Below are 23,978 nucleotides of genomic sequence, written 5' to 3' on the forward strand. Positions count from 1 at the left end.
TTATGTAACAATGGGTTTTGTATTTAATCACTTAATAGGGAAATTACATAAAGTTTACTTTTTCTGCCCATAACTTTTTTTTTGAAGAACAAATATGGTCAATCAAAGGTATGGGCCCTAAGAGCATCCCTTACCCCTATCCATTAAAAAAAGAATTATCAAAATTGGTTGACTAGGTGAAACATTATGACCAGACAAAAAAAATACTGGATGAACTGATAAATGCCCCCTGTTTGAAGTCGGATAAAAATTAATAGTAAGAGCATTTGCCAAATTTATTTGTCTTATGCAAGATATGATGAATACATGTCACGCATATGACTGCCCCATGAATCAGAAAAATTTTAACCGAGATTCATTTCCATAAAAGATTTAATCTACTCTTCAGATACTACTTAAATAGATACCACTTTAGGTACAACTTTATAAAAGAAACTGAACAAGATAATATGTGAAAATGAAGAAACATTGCAGGAGTTTGGAAAAGATTTGAATATTGAAGGCTCTGAAATTAAGCATTGAAGCATAAAATTATGAAAGTATAAGTTACTACGACAAGCAAAAAATAATTTTGAGAAACACTGCTGCAGGTTCATTCCGGAATAAGGTTGATGACATTTGCAGAGATATTTACTATGAATGCTGTTTAATTGTTCAATACAGTTTTGAATAGTACATTCTCAGCAAACAGATGATTATTTTATTTATTCTCTGCTTGAACTGGATTACCCCCCCCCCCCCCCCCCGTCCCATTTAAGCCTCATGAGTTCCTACTTTTATTATGTGATTTTTTCTTTCTTGAGCAGGTGTACTTCCTTTTTTTAGCAGAATTAATTTATTTTTTAATTGGTTAAATGCTTAGAATTCAATTTTGAGATTTGAAGGAATGTTTAAAAATGAAAAAGAAAGATTGGTCTAAAGACTTCTTTTAACAAACTCGATTTCATTTTGACAGGTGAACTAATGTTTGAGTGTTTTTATGGGTGGATGTTTTACAATTGGTGCTATTACCAATAAAACTAACCACAACACTATTTGTTGAATTACAGCCATTAGTAGAGTAATAAAAAACTCTCAAACATGTGGTTTTTAAGAGAATAAAAATAATTTTAATAGTGGAACCTATACTGCGCTAAAAAAGAAAATTTAGGCCCAAACTAAAGCAGAGCATACAACTAAAAACTGAATTATTTACAAGAAAAACTGGTGATTTTTAAAACACTTAAAGAAGCCAAGATTAAACCTTGAGCAAAAATTAATCACAATTTAAACAAAAAAAAATCTATCAACAAGGTTTTAAATAGTTCCCCTAGAGAAAGAATAGAAATCAATTTGATTAACTAATATAGAGGGAATAAGGTTACGGTTGCCAAAGCTGAAGCAAATCTTAAAACGCAGCATTTTTCTCAAAGCAAAATCAAACAAAAAATAGGCAAGATTAACATTTGCTTTAAATTAAATAAATTATTTTTTTCAAAAATGCAGCAAATCACTTACTTCAAAACTGCAGCACCATGAAATTGGGGAGCACTTTGATCTATATCCACATCTCCATTCAAATGAACATGATCATTTTTATAGGCTGTTTTAATTGTTCCAGCTTTTTTCCTATAAAAAATGAAGTCAATGTAATAAAAATGCTGATTCTAGTAATGAAACTATATTCACGGTAGCGCATGCAAGGCTGAACACATCAGCCATTACTTAATGAAAGAAAACATATTTTAAATAATGACATGTTAATTTATATCATCAGTATCATTTTTAAACATTAGGCTTCGACTATTACTAACTTTCACATGGGTGACAAGTAGAAACAATTTAGACGTGCATCATACATCGCTCAGTTGAATAACTTTTGGTTAAAAGGGACTTATGAATCAATGCGATTCATAAGTTGACGTATGCCATTTCAATAAAAAAACCTATTCAATTAAGACAGTAGTTTTGCTGCCAGACATTTGGAAATTAGATATAATTATAAGTAGTTTCACTTAATTTGGGGGCACGGCAGTGCCCCCGCCAAGTCAAGCGCGAAGCAAACACTGCCGTACCATCCTTTACTGGAACCATTTCGCCGCATTTTCAGGCCCCTATTTGAGAACCTTCTGATGAGACTAGAACGCAGAAATTTTCGTCATCCAGTAAGCTATAATCACATACTTAAAATCCAAAATTTCAAGTCTGTAGGTCATTTAGTTCCGAAGTTAAGCGAAAGCAAAGTTTCGCATTTATGACACTCACTCACTCACTCATGATCATCAAAATAGAACTAGTACTTCCCATAAACTCAGAGAGGTGAAATTTGGTACAGAGTTAGGGTTTGATGACTACATAAAGGGAAAACTATAAAAACTAGGCTAACCGCCTTTACAAAAAATATTCAACTTTGTGGGCCGCTTCATTTGATGTCAAAAATCGAAAGCCTGAAGTATCTAATGAAGAACCCTCAGCTGGTCTCAGCTGTATTAGATATGGTAATGCCCCCTTCTACTATTGGTACATCAAAAAATCGATTGTCATTGCGAAAGTCCAGCGTAGTGAGACACATCTTCTAATTTAATCTAGCCTAACTTTAGTCTACTCGAACATTACAAAAATTAAATGTTTCTACAAAAAGAAGTGAAATCCCACCAAAAACATTCTGTAAAAAACTAGCCAAGTCTCGATGGAGCTGTTTGTTTATCTCTAAAAAGTAATGAAATCTAAACAAAGTCATGACAAGTCGAAGGTTCCTTACTGCGATTTCTTTATTGTTATAGTTAATGTTGTGTGACTTGGCCGTTAAAGGGTACACAAGGATACAAAACCAGGTGCTCCATGACACGATTGCACCAATCTGTCGCCAGAACCACTACCCATTGACGATTGAAAATTGCCACTTGGAAAACGCGTAAACAAAATTGACTTGTACCCACTAACGTATAAAGAATGTTTAACGGCCAAGTCACACAACATTAACTATAACAATAAAGAAATCGCAGTAAGGAACCTTCGACTTGTCATGACTTTGTTTAGATTTCATTACTTTTTAGAGATAAACAGCTCCATCGAGACTTGGCTAGTTTTTTACAGAATGTTTTTGGTGGGTTCATATTTTTTAAAACAACATCAAATATTTTGCTTGACCTTCAGTGCTTAATAAAGGTGTAAAATTAAAAATATTAAACCAGCACTTCAGCACCAACTTACAGTACTTGAAAGCTTGAGTCCCAGGGGTGCCCACAGGGGGGATTATGGCGCAAGTTGCGCCATCAAAGTTTTTGGGGGGGGGATTTTTTTTCCAGAGTTTTTTTTCTTTAAAACATAAAATTTTTGATTTTTGGAAGGAAAAAATATTTAAACTTATTCAACAAGAAATAGATGCATAAATACTTTTTTCACGTACTCTTTCCACAATTTAATGACCGTGTCTCTTTTTCAATAAAGGGAACATCAGAGACAGGATGGATTTGGTGTTCGTTTCAAAGCTGGATCAGGCGATTTGCTTTCTTTTTGATTTACTATAAATTTTCTTGAAGTAGCACAATTCTGCATGATGAATACGTGTAACAGTGAGGAGAGAGGGAGAGAGATAAAAAATGACTAAAATAAAGTTCTCCCCCCTTCTTTATTTACCGTTTAAAATAATTCTGACCACTATGCTCTAGTCATTCGTTGACTCATTTGCACAGCGACAATCGTTAAGAACTAAGTTTTGAAGCTTGCGGATAACATATTTTTAATTCTTCCAACTGACAAGTGCTATATTTTTTTCATAAACTAGCTTAAGTTTATGCAGAATTTTTCATTTCACTTTACTATCATTGTCTCTACCATTTTAAAACTGATTGTTTCAATTTATGATTAGATGATTTTTGTTAAAACTTTCAATGATGTTGGTTTTTGCTGATAGAAGCAGAACAAACAACTTAAGGTGTTTCGAATATTTTTCGTAAATCATCTTGACTTTCTTCTAATCTGATATGCATAGAAGGATATTTGATTCGTTAAAATTCTTGAGTTCTGATTTTCAATGTGTGCTGAATCTCTTTTTGAGGATTTCCGAAAAATATTTGTCACAGGGTATCTGTGTGTGGTCCATCATTTTTGGCTATGCGACTTCCATTTAGGAAAACTTCCAGAAGCGCCCCCCACTGTAACGCCCGAATAACACCCTCTTGATCATCAAGAGTTATCTAAAACTGCGTTTCTAGAACTGCAATTTCGAAAAATTTATGGGAGAGAGCCCCTGATTCCCCCTTTCTCTTTAATACAATCAAAGACAATCCTTGAATTGCGTTTTTGTACAAACAATTTCGAAAAATTGCCGGGGGAATGGCACCAAAATTCACCTTCCACTAACATTATCAAGATCTATTAAACTGCGTTTTTAAAGCTAGAAGTTCGAAAATTTAACTGGAGCGCCCCTCTCCTTTCCCCCATTCTCGTCAACATTATTAAAGATAGTCTTAAATTTGATTTTCGGGCAGGGTTGGCCGCATTGGACCCAAGTGGGTTGGACCCAATGGGTTTTTTTGAAAAAACCCATTTAAAAAAACCCATTATTTAGCCCAATTTTGGGTTTTTTTTAAATTTTTGAGAAGTTTTTTAAAAAAGTAATTAATTTAAATACTTTTACAATTTAAACTTCTATTTTATTTGTTCTTCACCACAGACAATGGACATAAAAAATGAATTGTGAATTTTAATAGTATTTCTTAACTCTTAACGGCATTAAAAATACTTCAAAGATTTAAAAAATATATATTTAACTTTTATCTTTAACTGGTCAATAAATAACTCAAATTATCTTGACTAGATCCTGTCACGTCTGGTTTTCTCAATATTTGTAGATTGTACAGAGGAAACTACTCTAGCTAAAAGGCTTTCATGTGAATTATTTTCTGCAACCCGACACGTCACAAATTTCGAATTAACAAGTTATATTTTTTTTAGAAATTAATAGGTTTTACAAATGGTCGGACAGAAAACAGAATAGGATGTACAGTATTTTCATTATCTTACAAAAAAGTTTAATATTTCTTAATCTGTACACAGAAATAGAAAAACAGGCAACATAAAATTCAAAGAAATGTCTTGATTAAGCTGGAATTCAGTAAATAGGGATTTAAACTACTTGAGGTTCTACAGTAGTTTTGCATAAAAAAATGAAATACAATAAAGTAAAATGCAAAAAAAAAAAAAAAATAGTAGTAATTAAAAACGAACAATAGATTTTATCACTCAAGAAGTAATTTTGCCTTAACTGTTGGAAATCATGGAAACTAAAAAATCTGAAACTTCACCATTCTTGGGTTTCGTCGTCTTTCATACTCTTCTTCAGAAAACGCTGAATTTTAACTAGTTTTCCAGCTTTTTTTACCCCAAGACAATTCTTGTGCTTTGTTCATATACTTACGCTACAATATGCTACAAGTACCCTACATTTTCCCTAAAAAAGACAAAAAAAAACCTACATTTCTTTTAAAAAACCCAGCTTTATTTGGGTTTTTTTGGGTTTTATTTAAAAAAACCCAAAAAACCCTGGGTCCATGGGCTTTTTTTAAAAAAACCCGGGTTTTTTCCAACCCTGTTTTCGGGGCTTCAATTTCGAGAAAATTTCAGGAAAGCATCCGAACACTTTTCTTAACGTCACGAAGCTTGGCTACAGTTTCAATTTTAGAGGATCCATTTCAAAAAACTGCCTGTCCCATAACCATAGGTAGCCCAAAATAGTGTTTTTAAGACTTTAATCGCGAAAAATTTTCTGTGCAAAGCCCTGAATCTCTTTATTCCCTAACATTATCACAGATAGTCTAAAATCAGGTTTTTAAAACTACAATTTTAAGAACTTATCGGAGGAGAGCCACCCAACCCGTCCCCTCTCCCTAACCCAACGGTAGTCTATCTATACCTACAATTGCATGTTTGAAGTTACAGTATTGAAAAATTAATGGGAAGGCGCCACCGAACCTTTTATCCCCCTTTTATACCCCACCAGAGATGGTCTAAAACTGGTTTTAAAGCTACAATTTTGAAAATTTTACTGGGGAGAAACCCCCGGACCTCCTAGCTAAGTGACTTATGTTTCCGTTTCAAGGTTCCTATTGCATACATCTAGTAATGACTCCATCCCAGATCAGAAAGTTGAATCCACTCTCTCTGTAATGATTCATACTTTTAAAAAAATAATAAAATAGGTGTAGCAAAACTCACCAAAACATGTTTACTCAAGGACCACGTTGTAAATTTTGGGAAAGCGAGGCGAGTCAACAATATTTCAGTTCAAATGGTAGTTGTTAGAGCTATCCCCCCCCCCCCACACACACACACAAACCCGGATTTTAACTGGAAGTTACACTCTAAAAAACTTATGTTGAACCAGATTTGAAAGAGCGAAATAGTGGGGGGGGGGGGGAATTTGCGCCATTGAGCTTGGAGGGGAGCACCCCTGTTAAACCCTAAACCAATTATGGAATTTCATTTATTTATTTTTAATAAGGTTTTAATAAAAGTAAAAAGCAAATTTATCTGCCTTTTAACACTTTGACTGAGAAGCCAAAGCTGCAAATGTTCACCATGGTGGCAAACAAAAATAAAAAGTTGTGTAATTTTCATCTTTTTGCATTATAAAACAATATTTTTCAACATTGGTAATTTTGCAACACATGGGAAAATTTTTGCTCGTTAAGCACCCTGTGAAAATTAAGAGTAAATTCTTCTATGCTTGGCTATGGCGATTGTTTTCGATAGTCAGCTAACTTTGTCACTTATCACTAAAACCATTTATTTATACATTTATACTACATGGCAAAATTAATCTTATCTCTTAAATTGGAAAGTGTTTAAATATATGAAAGGGTGAGCTCGGGAGATATTTTAGTTTTTCAAACCTATAATTTTTTCTCTAATTTTAATTGTCTATTATTTTATATGTTATTTGTTTTTAATTATATTTTATTAATTATTTTCTATTTTATTAATTCTTGTATTTATCATAGAATTAGCATTAACATCACTTTACAAACCTAACTCATTGTAAGGAGCCTTGCAATCAAACTCCAATTCAATTACCATGAAACTGATATCATGTTTGATAGCCAAGGTTTGAAGAGGGGAAAAAGCATGTCTATCATATCTGATAGCCAGAGTTTGAATAGAAACATCAGTGGCTATCACACATAAATAGCCTTGACAGTAAAAGTTATGACAAAGCTTAACAAATCTTGAAATGAAAAATAATCCAATTATACATCATGCAAAAAGCTTACATTTTCAAATTTAGGCACCAGAGAAATTAAAATCTGCAAAAACAGGGACTTTAAAATCAATAATTTTAACATTGCAGTTGAATGTGGCAAAAATGATCAAAATCAATAATTTGCAACATAATTGTTAAAACTTAGATTATAATTAAAAATTATGGAAATGTTTCCCTGATTATGGGTATTTTCAAAATTTCCCAATATTCTACAATATCAGAATTTAATAATTCCATGATTTATGGTCATGGAATTCCTTGACCAGGGGATATAGAATTCCATGATCCTGGTTTAATCCTCACCCTGAACCTCTGTGGACATGGTGAATTTTTCTGAACTGATATAATTGAATTGATAAAAATAGAATTTACAAAATTTTAAGAAAGGTGACAAATGGCGGCTTTTCATGTTTTTTTTTCCTCCAACAGTTTGAATTATTGATTTGTAACAAATAAGATATGCTTCCTTTATATTGGAAATTTTGCTGTCAAAACCTACAAGTTATTTTATCATCCTTATATCAATACAGAAAAAATATAAACTAATACATGCAGAAAATTACGAGAGCTGGACTTCAGATATCCCGAGATATAAATCAAAAGATAAGAGCTTTTTTCTATTTAATTGAAATATTACGATCCATAACAAAATGCTGGTGAAATTACAATCTGATGTTCTAGCATGAGGAATGGTCCTATACACTTACCCAGTTTGTGGAGCAAAACTACTGTCTAAATTTAACTTCAAGCCCTTGACAAACTGATCTTCAACAGCAACATCAGTAGAAAGTATATTTTCAGTATTCCACTTTTCTTTAATTGTAACACCTGTAAATGCAAGAATGAAAGAAGTAAATTAATAAATCCGATACTAATTATTGTTTTGTTAGCTATTCTTATTTGAAACTTAAACAAAGGTTATGTATTTTTCTTTTTGCATATGCATCAGAATAAACAAGTAGTTTATGAGAGCTGTAGAGAACTACTTCTAAGTGACAGGGTTGTCCTATTTTGTCCACCCCGGAAAAAAACACTGGAAAAAACCATCCCAGATAAAATGTCATTTTGCCCATTTTTTCGGTAAACTCAAAGTTTGTTTAAAATTTGAAGTTTGAAAATAATAATTCTAGATTTTTCCTATTCAAGCAATATTTTAACCCTAGCGTCAATGACCAAACTTTTCCCTTACTTTCAATGACCGGGTACCCGGGTACCCAATGCGAATTTCGAAAGCGTAGAGCAGAAACCAGCTTTTCCCCACCACCCCTTTTACTCAAATGGAACTGTTCCTCACCCCCCCCCCTCCCCTCCCAACTCGGAGAATGTGTGTATCCCGTTTTCGCCTAAAAACGAAATGGCTAAATACTTCCCTAGCGTTTTATACGTTTCAATCTTAGTAGTCTGAAAGAAACTAATTGTTTTTTTTTCCCATTTGTTTTTTACTTTGCAGCTTTGCACTCCAGATTTATTTTGTATTTTATAGTGCGGTTTAAAATTTCGTAATGAAATTGTAGTAATTTAATTATTTATATCTACATTAATCGCCACTCAAGTAGAAAGGAATGGAGGAGTTATCTGCAAGGCTGTACGCAAAATGATGTATTGTTTTTACTTTATGTTTTACTTATTTTTTTATTATATAATTTATCTTTATAATTTTGTAGACTATTTTTCCTCAATTTAGTTTTTTTTATTACCTTTGTTTAAATAATTAAATACTATTTTATTCATTTTATTTTTATTTTAATAATATTTATAAATTCTGTTCACTATTTTAATAGCAGTATGAAATAGTAAGATTTAATAATATTCGTAACTTAAGTATTAAATTGGAAAATTAAAATCATTAAAGCTTTTGTTTTTTTTTTCTATTAATGTTTTTTTCTTCATTCTGAAGACTGACTGCTGCGGAAAAGAGAGAATATATTAAAAAATTGTTTGATGAAGTATCAAGTGAATCCAGTGATCTTTCTGATCAGGAGATAGATGAGGACTATATGCCTGGAAGTGGGGACCAAGAAGAAATATCAGATGATGATCATGATGGTATATTTTTTCTCTTAACTTTTATAGTATATATTTGTAAAAAAGAAAGTCCATCGTCACCAGAAATAAGATGTACGTGATTGATTCAAATATGTCATGCTTTCTTCTTTATTTTCAGTTGGAACCCGAGGTGACAGTGAATTCAGCAATGACAGTTCAAATGAGACCGACTCTTCTGGTAACACTGATAATGTAAAAGCCAAAAATGGAACTGTTTGGAATAAAGATCCACCTGCTTATAGACAAACACCAGCTCATAATATTGTTTGTGAAAAGAGTAGATCGCTACAACAACACAAAACTTAAGACAACACAACACAAAACTTAAAGACAACACAAAACTTAAACATTCGAGAAACCTTCAAGTGTATATTTACAGATGAAATGGTTGACATGGTTGTTAGGCATATGAATCAGAAGGTAGTTACTATTTATAAGAAACACAATCAAGATAATCCAAACAAGAAGCAACTAACTTGGTCGAAACTAACAGCTGAAGAATTTCATGCATTTATTGGTATTCTAATCACAGCAGGTGCAAATAATTCAAACACCGATGATGCAGTAGAAATGTGGAAAACGACTTCATATCCACTTTACAGAGCAAGTATGAACATAAATGGATTTTATGATGGATACCCGGGTCCCGGGTATCCATCATTGTTTTCCATCGGTAAATGTTTACCATTGAAAAAAAAACAAAAAAAAGAATTTTTGAAAACACGGTTACAACTTGGTTTTATTCAGATTCATGTAAATAGCGAGGATTAAAAGAGATTTGGGTAAGACTGAATTTTAGAAGTGACAAAAATTGTGATAAATCGTGCAAAAAGGTACCCAGTCATTGACGCTAGGGTTAATATAAAAATAACATACATAAATATGTATATAAACATTTATTGAAAAATATTTTTAAATGTAAATTTAAAAATTATTCATTTTACGTTCATTTTGTAAACTGTGGCCATCAAGTGTAAAATTTTGTTTCATTCTGACTGCAAGTTCTTGGTGTCGTATTTTGTGTAGCCAGCAGTGTATACAATAATACCAATAGTGGAAGCCACTATTTAGCCGATATTGGCATGCAATAATGGCTCCAGAGTGAGATTGCAATATTGGCCAACATTGTCAAAATGTATCCCCTATGAGCTTCGGCCAATATTGGGTGCAAATCGTACTCCAACATACAGCCAACCAAGTACAATAGTGCACCAAGATTCAATGCTACTTGGGGATTTTTCCTATTCAAATAATATTTCAATTTAAAAATAACATACATAAATATGTATATCAACAATTGATTGTAAAATATTTTAAAGAGAAAATTTTAAAAAAAGTAAGATCAGTTTATGTGTAAGTGTTCATATAAATCAACTGAGTGTTAAGTTCTAATGCAAGTAATAGCATTTATAAAAACGAACACATTAGCCGTATATTTTAAGATGTTTATCTGTGATGTAGAGATTTATTGCTCATAATAAATGCATTTATTAAAAGTGGAAATAAAACATTAAATAGGAACACTTTACAGTTACATTAATATTAATCACAATGATGCATAACTTTTTAGAATTTTGTAAAAGTCTTGGGGAGAACCCTCAAAGAAAATAACCATCGGAACAACTAAATATAAGCAACTAATGACCTTTAAAGATATTACAGAAACAGATGCGAAGATATTTATTTGATCCAAATACAAAAGAGCACATAAGATTAAAGTTTGATACATGCAAACAAAATCATACCGTAATCTTTGAACAAGTACTTTGTTTCTAGAGAGGCATTCACTCTTCCTGTATCATTGTTTGAGGTTCCAACAACAGCAAAATTTACACCAGTGCTAGTTTTGGTTTTACAATCCAACTTTGTCACACCAATATCTAAATAAATTAATTATAAAATTTAAACATGAATAACAAGGGAAAAAAAAGCATATTTCAAACAAAACCATAAGAATAAGATAATATACTATAATTAATTTCTTAACAAAAATAATTACCTTTTTGAGTTAATAAGCACTAAATTTTTTTTTGAATATAAATACTTTATTCTGAAGAAGCATTAGTGCTATAATATCTTGCAGAAGTTTTACGCGATTTCATTAATGTGTTGCAATACATACCAGCTAATCAAGCGTTATTCTAGCACTTTTTGCAATAATAAATTTGTAAAAACACTTGCTGAAATTTAGTTTTAAGAAATAAAAAAACTAATATTGACTATAAAAAATAATTGAAAGCAAATTTTACAAATGTGTTATACACAATTCAGAATTATCGGATGTGTCAGGGACCGCGTTAAGCATTCGCCAATGCGCCAAATACGATAAAATTGTAAAATTGGCGAACAAAATTTGAATTTGGCGAATTTATTGGCGAACAGAAAATTCTCTAAAATATACACAGAGGAAAAAAAATCTCCCTTCAGAAGTCAATCTAAATAAAAATTAAGTCCATTCACAAAATTTGGACCCCTAAAAACGGACCCGTCACAAAATTCTGACCCCTAAAAAAGAACCTTTCACAAAACTCCCAGACTAGCAATCACTGAAAGTTGTTTTATCCTCGGAACACTCCGAGCAGATTGAGGTGCGCGCACGAGCGTTAGCATCGGATCGGAGGAAGGATGACGTTTGCCTCTCGCCTCTTTGCGTCACTGTACTTGCGCCTCTTGCTGATTCGATATCGCGTGCACAGCTTGGTTACCGAGTACCGAAAATGTTGGTGGATGACTTGTTGAATGGCGCGTTTATTTCATTGTGTTCGATGTCTGAAACATCGGAGTAAGATGGGAATGCAGTCTTTATTTCGTTAAAAGTTTTTATTTCTACTCTTAAATTTATTGAAGAATGATAAATATCACTTAAAGTTGTTTTTAGCCATTTTTTCATTTGAAAAATTACATATAATTTGGAAAAACTACTTAATTTGCATTTTTTTTCTCACCAAATTCCTAAAAACGGACAAAAATTCCTGGATATACCCCTGCCCTTATCCTCAAAAAATTGTCAAAAATTAAGTTATACTTCACTTACTGATTAAATATTTCTGCAGACAAAAATACATTTAAAATAAGTTAAAGTTAGTCTTTGACTAAAACTTTTGAAATTTGGCTAACACTTTAAAAATTTGGCGAATTTACTGGCGAACGATTTGAAATCCTTAGCGCGATCCCTGGATGTGTCCATGAAAAGTCACTGCGATCAACAAAAACAATTTCTCGATTTCTGTAACTGGCAACTTTTTGTCAAAGCAGAGGATTTTTAAGAAAAAAATTTAGAATATTTTTTAAGATGGAAGCCAAAAGGTTAATGCTTAAGCAGCTTTCTGATCACAAAATTTTCTGCAGGTAAAATATTTAAGCAATTAAAACACCTCAGTTATAAAAGAACATTTATATATAAGACAAAAAATCGATTATTGGAGACTAATAGCTGTAAAGATCGACCAAGGTCCGTCAACATATTGTTCGTACAAACGAATGTATCAAAAGAATTTGTGAAAAGATACTAAGAAATTCACAACGTTCTGCAAATAAAACGGCTGCAAAAAGAACGTGTGTCACAGAACTATGCACCTGATCATAAACGAAGACCTGGATTTTTGCCTTTATCGAAAAGAAAAGTTCAAGGTTTGACTACTGCACAAATAGTAAAAAGATTACAAAAGATGTAAGAAGTTGCTGAACCGGCATGGTAGCAACAGTACTGACAGATTAATTTTCTCTGATGAGAGTTTTGTACAGAGCAACCTCCCAGGATATACTTGAAAATTTTCAAACAGTTAAACGTTTTCAGAACAAGAATTCTGTTATGGTTTGGGCTGCAGTGTCACACAACAGAAAATTGCCTCTGAAATTCAACAATAAAGGGATAAAAATCAACATGCTGAACATTACAAACAGGAAATATTGGTTACACATATTATATAACGACATGTTGACGGATTATATCCTAAAACGAATTGGATATTTCCGCAAGATTCTGAACCGTCATACCAATGCAAAACTCAGGAATGGCTCCATGCTAATTAACGGAAGTTAATCAAGCAAGAAGATCCACTTTCTGCAAGAAAGATGGCCACTTTCATCACCAGATTCAAATCCTTTAAACTATAACATTTGGGGGATTATGAATCCAAAGGCAATGCTAAGCAGCACAGGACTCTCTCAAAGCTTCCATATTGAGTGAATGGGACAAATTATCTTTGAAAATCATTCGTGCCATAATAGGACAGTGGCGGAAGAGAATCTTTAGTAATCCATAAAGATGGCGGCCAATTCAAATAAAATTATTTCAAGGTAAACTTTCATGTATAACGTTCATCACATTGGCGTATTATCCACTTTCTATTTTATCTGTGTGTAATTAAAGGATTAGATATGTAACAGAATTTTGTAACCACCCTGTAGACATCTCTATGTGACAAGCTCTTCTGAAAGTCAGTTGGTTTTTGAAAGCTAACAAAAATAAAAAAGCTGTTGGGTACAGGGTGATATGCAAACAAAATATTCATACTTCACCCCATTTGGCTGCTGTAGCATATCCAGTGCTAGAGCTTACTAGCTCAGATTATCCAGAAATTCTTAAAGATTGAAAACTGACACAAATCGGACGACATAGGAGGGACACATTTAGCTTCCTTGTGCAAAGAAAAAGTAGCTTATCACGCAAAATTAATTACTCAAATCTCAACAAATTTACGCTTTAATTGCGTCTAAACGAATTAAGATTTTTATTTTTCACGATATCAGTGCATATTTATGTGCAGTTTTAAGCAACCAAAACATGCATTTTGACTGTGCCTGATACCATTTCAAAGAGTTATCTGTATCAATCAGAGTGTTATGTATGAGATGTATCTAGCATAACAAAAATGGTTAGTTGTGAAAAAAAATTTTTTGAAACTAGTGTGCCGTCGAGCTGTGCACCTTTTCTTTATTGCAAGCAGATATTCCAAAAGGGATGTCAACACGTTCTTTGTTAAAAATCAATGTCAATTGTGCATATCAAGTTATTATCTCCAAGGTATCTTTGAATACACATCTTGTAGTTGTAATACATATATTTTAGTTGAATATTTTGTATCTCTTTGGAGCTGTTGAAACAAACTTCTCAATGTATTTTCCTTATTTCCTGTTGGAAGTTGATCAGTTTTAGAAAAGCAGAATTTCTATTTTCCGATTTGAATGAAAATATTTTTTGAGCGACTAAAAAATTAAACCAAAAAAATGAATGAAGCACCTCAGATTAAGCAGAACCTTGAACTATCAAGACTCAACTGTAATAAGTAACCTGGGTTTTAAAGGTGAAAAAGGTAAACACACAAAAATCTGAATCTCTCAACATTAAAGAACAGGCAAAAAATAAGCTAATCAGCAGAAATGTTTCAGCTTTTGATGTCGACAGTCATTTTTTGAATAACAGAAAAATTATGCTTACGATAGTTTTTGCTAAAAATGTCTCTTGCTTGCTTTCCAAGATCAGCAAAACATGGTGGTGCCATCTTTTATGTCTAAAAATGAATAAACAAATGAATAACAGTCAATACAAAAAAGTTACTCAATTATTTAAAACAATCATATCATGCTGCAAAGAAAATTAGAATAACATCATTTTAAAAATTAACCCGTTCGGGAAGATCGACACAAATAAGCGTCAGTGCAAGATGCTCATCCCATCCGAACGACACTAATTTGTGCTATTGCGAATGCTACTCAGCCGGCCGACTGACGCTCATTTGAGGTGCCCTTCTGAAACGAAATATTGAGTTTCAGAAAAAGGTCAAGATTTACGGTCGCCACATGGTGACCCAGTTTAAAAAATTGATTTTTTTTGGAGTTATTTTTATTTTAGATCCCAAGAAAGGAATTTTACACCACTCCAGAGATGCATCAGTACAATCAGGCTGCAGAAAGAAATACAATAGATCGCTTTGGAAGAACGCCTGGGGATTAACACTGCTCCTCAGCAAAGAAAAGGGAAAAGCTGCAAAAAAAAGTGGACTAACTGGAATAGCTGTGGGAGGGTAATGATAAACACTAAGTTACCCTAAGTATATTATCAGTAATTTAGTATATGTATCTCATAATTTACAAACAACTAAAGTTACTTAAACGTAAACTAACTACGAATTCATCGCTTTGCTAAGCAATGTTCGCCTTCATTATCTCTTCACTTCCAGTGAAGAATCAAAACAGATCACACTTTATGCTAATCAGGGCATGCTGTACTTATAGGGATTCAGCCCCCGTTGGCTTTTTCTCCCATTCTAGCTTTTGGTTTTTAGTTTACCTGCTGGTAGATTGCAATAGGGGTTTTTGACTCTCGGGCTTTATTAAGCCATCGAGTTCCCTGTTCATAGTTATCAGAATGTATTAATTGAGACTTAGTTTTTTGATCGTCGATAGGCAGGGCCGGATTTAGGGGAGGGCAGGCGGGGCTACTACCCCGGGGCCCCAACAATAAAATTTTACAAAATATCCTAACTTTCACATGTCGAAAATATCGGACATATACATATATATCAAAATATTTGGATATATATCAAAGTATCCGATATTTTCGAAAGTATGATCTTTTCGAACCCTGATTAGGGGCCTCCACTCCATTGCCCTGGGGCCTCCACACGTCCAAATCTAGCCCTGTCGATAGGTATGAGTATGATCTGATTAAATCCTTAAGCATTGTCGGAACTTAGTATTGTTGGGTATCTTGAATTGATGTTAGTATCGAGGAATGCAGATTATGAAATATTTTTCGACACGACCTTCAGTAATAGCAAATTGGGATTAGTAAACAAAAATAAGATTGAATGTAGATTTAATTTCAGATGAAGCTTAATTTTGAATATGTCTTTGAGTTGGTACAGGGTGGCGACAGGAACTGTGAAAAAAAGTTCCCTGACTTTTCCCTGATTTCCCTGATTAAGTTCACCAAATTTCCCTGATTTACATTACCAATAATAATGGTTTTCTTTCTTTGCTCTACTTGAAATCCATTGTATGTTTGTATAAAATGCAGTATTGTAAACATATCAAGTCAATTTTTTGGGAAAAAAAAACCCTACGAAACAGTATATTAAATTTTTCTCCATGGAAAGATTAGAGAAAATTAAAAAAAGAAAAAAAAACTTTACTTCCAGAAACCATTTAGCATAAGATTTTTAAGAAACTATTAAAATTACTCTTAAAAACATGTGTATTTATGATAGAACTAAAAAGTAATTGAAATTATTTTGAACTAAGTTTCCAAACAGTATAATAATTGTTGCAATAATAACAAGTAATAGTGAAAGAATAGAAGTAATGTAGTTATTCTTATATAATTAATTGACATATTTATCCAAAACAGATGAAACCATTTGACATCCATTAATAGGGAGCTTTTCTCTAATCAAGAACATAGGTTTTAATGAATGAATACAGCATTTTAACAATAAAAAATAAAGATATTTAAAGTAAGAAAAAACAACGTCAAAAAAGCAAAAATTGCCGATTTCAGCAGACACGTGTTTTGGCGTTTCAGGGAACGCCTTTCTCAATGCAAAACGTAATGAGCTTATGGACGAAAGACACTGGACAATGAAAAAAGTCAAGGAACTAAGGCATTAATGAAGGCTTCTTCTTTGCCTGTATGGTTGTTTATTTTACGTAGCATTGAAAGCGTAAAAGGAAATTACAAGCTAGGTAAAATAAACAACCTAACAGACACAGAAGCAATCTTAGGAAGTTCATCCTGTGGTTAATAAGTAAGATTCAATACTTTGACGTTGAGGAAAAAAGATGCACAAATGCGGCAGTTTACAATCGCACCTCATTAATTTTACTTCTTTTTTTTGAACAGATAATTGGCGGAAAATTCGTAGGGAATTAAAGTACTTAATCTTGTAAAGCAAAAAAAAATTTTTTATTCTTCATAAAATCAATTTTCCCTGATTTTTTGTAATTTTTTCAAAATTCCCTGATATTTCCCTGACTTTTCCCTGATTAATAAAGTTCCCTGAATTTTCCCTGATCTCCCTGATTTCCCTGATCTGTCGCCACCCTGTAGTAACTTTTTCTTTGACTTTAATTATACAATTGTTAATCGTTAATGCACTTGTTATTGTTTAAATAATAGGACTTTTTCATCACTTAGTTTAAGATGATTCACGCAACAGAAAATGAATTTCTAATTGATAGTTTGGGTGCTCTACTTACGCATCACATTTTGATAATTTACTAGCTTTGAAATATTAGTATTCTTAGCAAAACTTGGGCTATTACTACTCATGCAATATGTTGGAGCATTATAGCCTATCAATGGTTAAGTGAGCACAGATTTTAGAGCTAGTCAATTACCAGTTAAAATATAATTCTGTTATTTTTCAAGTTGGATGATCAGAAATCTAATTTTCATTGATTTTTAAGAGACTAAAGAAGAGCAAAAGAACTTTTTCTAAATAATTGGACTTTTTCTACAAGTTTGTTCAAAATTTGATGAATTTTTAAAAATTTGAACTTTTTTTACAAGTGATTTCCTGTTTCAAAAATTTGAGATAGTTAGTGATTGGGGGAGGGGACGTTCACTAATTTACAAAATGAATGGAACAAATTGATGGAGGCTGAGAGTCGACTTTTTCGTCTTTATGACTATTTTAGTTAAAGTTAAAAATTGAAATTTTTTTAACAGCAAGTCCTACCTACACAATAGAAAAGCTGAATAGTAGTAACTACACTGAATGGGTGGTCAACATTGAATTTCTATTAATGGAAAAAGATTGCTGGGAGATATAGTTAATGGTTCTGAAGAGCTTCCTGTAATTTCTAAAGACTCCGACATCACGAAATGCGACATCAAAGGCTTTCTCTACCATAAGAGACTTGTGCTATTGTTAATTTTCCTTAACATTGAGCAAGAATGTAAGAAAATTATTGAAAATATTGAGGAACCTACATTGTCAGGGCAAAAACTCAAAGATCTTTTATCCAGACAACCGCTGCAGTCAAATGCAGTTATATGCAGAATTAAATAATTGCAGATTAGAACCAGATAAAAAATTAAATTTGTATGCTGCTCGTTTAAGGCGTATTTTTGAAAAAATAAGAATTACACATAAAAATTTTCCAGAGGATTTTTTAATTTTTCAACTTTTACGAAATTTGCCTTTGGAATATGATCACATCGTCCAATCCATATTAGTCAGATCTGATGAAACCTTTAACTTTGAAGATATTTAATGTTGATATCATAATAGAAGGACGGCTTGCGTTACGAGAAATTTTTCTAACAAACCAGAGGTTGCTCATATTGAAAATAAAAAATGGCTATGCTTTGTCTGTAAACAACCAGGATATCTCAAGGGAAATTGTCCGCAGCTCGAGAGGAAAGTATCTTTTCCAGGACAAAAGAAGTCAAGGATCCCAGAATAAATATAAAAGAACACGGAGCGCATACAGAAGGGATCAACATTACGTTCCATTGAAAATCTTTTAAACAGGGGATAGTTTCTATTTATTAGAATAACTGTAGTAATTTTTTAATCCTCAATGGCATCAGATTAAAATATTTTAAGCCAAATAGCTAGTCCTTTGATAGTTTTCCCTTCACAATCATCCTAACTTGACGGCTGCGAATGGAATGTAGTCGCTATGTTTGGTCAAACTCTTAGTTCAAATAATGCAAAATGAAGGGGATGGGGGTTGGAAATAAGTTTCTTGATAAATGCCAAACTGATGTGTGACATATGTCTTAATTGTAATTGTATTGATTATGTTATGTATTTTGCAATAAGTAAGTTGGCAACATTACTGCTGATCATGTTGTTGATGTACCAGCATGAAGATGGACTCATCAGAGTATTGTAACTTTAGTTTATATCTAATCAAGAATGTATTTTTATGAAATAATAAATATGTATTAAGGAACTTTCTAGTGTTTATAACAAAAATAAGACATGGTGTCAGAAGTGGAACACATCGCTCGGATGTATTGAGATGAAGTAAGAACTCTCATGTTCAAAATGGAAACTTTTAAGCCTCTTGGCGAAATGAACTTTTCTGCTGGAAATGTTGCAGAAAACTGGAATAAATGGTACCAAAAGTTCAATAATTTTCTAGTCGCTTCAGAGAGATCTACTAAAGAGGATGCAACAAAAATAGCCATTCTGCATAATCTAGTCAGCAAAGAAGGTTTTTCGGTCTTCAACACTTTCAAGTTTGAAAATGAGGCTGATGCTCAGAAATTTGATGCGGTAATTAAAATGTTTCAAGAACATTGTGGGTCAATGAAAAACATCATTTTCAAAAGATTTTAAGTTCTTTAATTGTGTGCAGTGATAAGGTCAAAGCATGGATGTGTACTTGACTCAATTGAAAACACTGGCATCTTCCTGTGAGTTTGGCAAACAAGAAAGCTCACTAATCAGACAGAATTGTGATTGGAATACTAAACAAATCTCTCCAAGAAAGACTTGTTAGGGAATCCCAGCTCTCCCTTCAAAAAGCTTCTTTTGTTTGTGCATCAGAAGCAATTGAAGTGCAAATAAAATCCATAAAAGATCTACAGTCAAAGTTTGACACCGATGTGGTTAGTAGTGTTCACTCTAGAAAAAAAAAGGGCAGGGTGCTGGCCTTTGAAAGGGGCCCTTTTTTAAAAAAGGGCACTATTTCAACGTGGTGTCTCCCCACCCAAGACCAATGATGCACCACTCAAAAAGTAATGAGTAAAGTTTTAAGCTTACTAAAAAAGAATATGACCTTGAAAATTTTGTAAAGTTTGATGCGCTTTTGTAAGCCTGGATTGAAGTCCCTTTAAGTGCATCACACCCGAGGGTCCCCTGTTCCTATCGCAGTAGTCCCTTTAAGTACAGAAGCTCCTGCAAATGAATTAGAAGTAGTTTTTTTAATTCAACTGTATAATATTGCGTTGAATGCATTCTATTATTTTTTTTCTTGTGGTAAGATTTTTTTTTTTTTTTTTGAATTTTCTATACTGCTTGTTGGTTTTCAGAAATTCCACTATATACATTTTCAATGTCAAATTAGACTATCATCTGCTCCCGCAATTATTGCCGCTGAGCAAGATAGTCATCTCTACCTGCTAATAATTATGATCCAGATGACAAATTTCTTAATAAGTCCCTGTTCTGAGAAGGAAAAGAATCTACCAGCTGCTCCATCAATCATTCCTGCTGAGCAAGATAGCCATTTACCTGTTGGTAATTTAGATCCCGTGAAGACAAATTACAAGAAAGGTAGCTAGCTTTTCTAGGAAGGAAAATAGTCGTCAATATAGGGAAGAGTGAAAATTTATAAAGAATGATCAGAAAGCAAAAAAAAGACAGAGTTAAAAACCTTATCATTGACTCTACAGATCCTCGGGGTATACGGTGTTTTAGTTGTTCAAAATGGGCTCTTCAGCGTCCAGCTAAATATCTTTCAAATTTTGTTAAAAATGCAAAACATTCTCAACCTCCTTGACATAAAAACAAGAGTTGATATGCACTTTTACAGTGCAACTCATGCTTGATCTTCAGAAAAAGAAAAATCTACAATTTTTCCTATTCCTGCATCAGATGCTGAAATTTATAAACAGTAAGTATTGATGAAAAAGTTCATTAAAAAAATGTCGTCTAAAAAGGACTATTTTATTTTGATGTCATAAACAGACCAGCAAATACAAAAATCATTAATAAAGACCCCCGGGGGGGCTCTTACAGAACACCCGGGAAGGTGTGATTTGGGGGATAAAAGTGAGGGGGCTCAAATGGCACATCAGTGTATGCAAGATTTCAGCTCAATCCCTCTTTTCGTCTGGGCTGTAGCCCTGTCAAAGAACACGAAAATGTTTTTTAATAGCGTTTTTCTAACTTAAATTCATCCTCCTTCTGGATGGTCTAAGAGATTGTATTTTAGTACAAATCGTCAGGGGCCACACATGGAATAAACCAAACATCCACTCCCCAGGGATCTTCATGGGGCTGAGATACAGAGGGGTGAAAATCGCAACTTGTTCTGTCACGAAAACTGGCCTTAGTCATGTGTTTAATTTCTTTCGTCTTTCTTGGGGGTGGATATTTGGCTTTGTTGGTGGCCGACATTTGGTTTCTTGGCGGTAGGCATTTGGTTTTCTTGGTAGTAGGGACGCTCCCACGTCCAGTGGTAAAAAATGAACAAGATTAATCTGATTAATATAATTTTTTATTGAAGTTACCGCAGTTCAAAAAATAAATATCGAAAATATCAAAATACCATGATGTTTTCAAAATTAATATTGGATACATATTGGCGAACTCTGAAACTGATATAAAACAAATATTTCTTGGATAAAAAGCAATCTAAAAAAAATTGTTTGTAAAAAACCGTATTAGGTGAACTTTCTGAAAAAAAAATAATGTACAATGTGGAAGACTTTAATATCAGTACAGCCCTTTTCAGAGATCAGCAAAAATGATGATTGAAGGGGGATAATATATTAAATGGACTACGTAAAATCTGGGTTCCACTGTATTGCAATTTTACATAAGAGAAGAGCCTTTTCTGATAACAACCAGCAAATAATTGAAATTTTAATTACAAAATAAAATTTTTCTAACAACCACACTATTAACACTTTCACACAGGCTATACACGATCCAAACGTAGTTATGTACTAATTGTGTAACAACGATTACATACCCTCCTTTTTTCACTACAAACAAAAAAGAATCATACTGTTGCAAAGGTTTTTTTCTTATGCTTCGTTGGGGGGGATAGGATGTTTTTTTCCACATTTTGTGCTTTGTAACTGCAAGTCTGACTGAATTGTCTTTGTCTCTGCTTTCCTGCAAAGCCTAGTAGCAGGAAATAGTAGGTTTCTTGCAACAACTTACCCAAGGGGTAAACTTCATTTAACAACAAAAACAAACCAGTTGAGGATAGGAGGGAGGGCTGGAGCCCCTGGCAATAAATTCGATTTTGTCCTGAATTAATGCAAGAGGTTGGATATTTTTAAATTTTACTTTTTTTCTTTGAGATATTCCAATGCAATGGTTTGTCCTCAGTTTCGCCATTTCTAATTTCCTCCGCCCCGTCCCTTTAATATATCAAAAAGGTATGATTTAAAGTGAAAAACAGGGGGGGGGGGTGAAATGTCTGCGAAACTTGGGAGATATCATTGACCATTACAATAATGCCGCCGGCGGACGATGCTTCATCTATTTAATTAGATTTAAGGCATTCCTAGATTTCTTTGCTTCTGTCTCAAACTCAATATCAATCAACTTCATCATAACGGAGCCTATTTAATTTTCATTTATTACGAAACAGAGGTCACAGATTCTGCTACAGTTTAAGAAACAAAATTTCGACATATTTTGATCATAGGAAAACAGAGCATAATATTTATTTCAAATTAAAACTGAAATCCAGAACATAAGCAACTATTTGAAACCGAATAAAAGTGCAACAAATATGTAACGAATATTGGTGGTAGCTGAATTTTTGTTTATTTCTCTCATTTGAAGCGGATGATGTAGAAGTAGATTGGAATGTTGACTAGATATGCGGACGAACCACGAGGATAGATCAAACGTAGTTACATTAGTGCATGAAATAACGACAGAATTTATGAAAAAAAATACAAACAGAGAGAAAAGAAGGACTCACCGATTAAACAATTTTACTACAAAATATTTCAATTAAAACAGTATTATTCTCCAGGTAAAACGAGTATTTGATTGAGAGGTTAAATGAAGGACTGAAAGACTGAAAACGCCAAGAAAGGACGGTTGCAGTTATTGAGGTGTGGTACGTTTTCATAGGTTGCGTTCGATGAGCGATTGGTAGCTCACCGTTGAAATGATGACGTCACCTCCGATGCTTTAGCATTAGCTGACGTCACTAGATGTCATATGATCAATCAACCGGTCGCTACCGGTTGAACTCTTCGAACGCAAGCATAAAGGGACTCTAGAATAACCCAGCTCGTGGGAAGATCTTTAGGAGGCGTGGTTTAAGCGTTATACCGCTTGGGATGCACTAAAATGCTTATAGCCCATTAAGCAAGACACTACGGCAAAATAGGGAAACTTCGTTAAAAACATGTTGAAGCGAATCAAATTCGCAAAACGCATATTCCAATTTCAATTACAAAAATTGATGTCGCATAAAGGTTTTGACATTGACAGCATAGAAATTTAACACGTGTTAACCGATTAATTAAAAAGCACGAATACTGAAATTAGAGGACAATTCATAGATGCTGGACCGATATTTATTTCTTTTTTATACCGATAAGAGTTAAATGAAATTTTTTTATCAGCAAAATGCGCAATTGAAACTCCGTTCACGATTAATCATAATGCCACGGAAATATGAAATGTTCGTACGGTGGCGTCTGGGGACTCCGCCCCTTATCTCCAGGTGCGATGCAGACACATTTTCTAATTACCACAAGTGCACCCAGGACGGAACGAACAATCTGTTTGTTTCCAAAACACTCGCAGAGATTGCAAGTGTTTCTTTGAACAATATTCACAAGAATACGGTTTTTCATTCGAGGTATACACTTAAAATATATTTATTGCATAACCAAATTTTAAATTACTGGTGGTTACAATTTTCAAATACTTTCAGGAGTGAAAATTTTTAGTTTGTTCCTTCATCATAGCAATAATTTGACTCAATAATACTCTAGGTGATGAGCGATGAAAATATTTTGTCCAAGATT

General features: G+C 33.2%; 1 protein-coding gene across 1 annotated transcript; it reads right to left on the reverse strand.

Moving 5' to 3' along the window:
* Positions 1 to 1,497: 1,497 nt before the first annotated feature.
* Positions 1,498 to 23,050, reverse strand: LOC129233432 (voltage-dependent anion-selective channel protein 2-like; the record flags this gene model as incomplete). Its single annotated transcript, XM_054867460.1, has 5 exons — positions 22,916 to 23,050; positions 14,730 to 14,802; positions 11,035 to 11,169; positions 7,951 to 8,071; positions 1,498 to 1,608 (listed from the first exon to the last, which is right to left on the reverse strand). Coding segments are annotated over exons 2-5 (431 nt in total), but the record flags the coding sequence as incomplete, so codon positions are not given.
* Between the last annotated feature and the right edge of the window lie 928 nt (positions 23,051 to 23,978).

Source organism: Uloborus diversus, unplaced genomic scaffold, assembly GCF_026930045.1.
Source record: "Uloborus diversus isolate 005 unplaced genomic scaffold, Udiv.v.3.1 scaffold_408, whole genome shotgun sequence".
Taxonomy (NCBI): Eukaryota; Metazoa; Arthropoda; class Arachnida; order Araneae; family Uloboridae; genus Uloborus; species Uloborus diversus.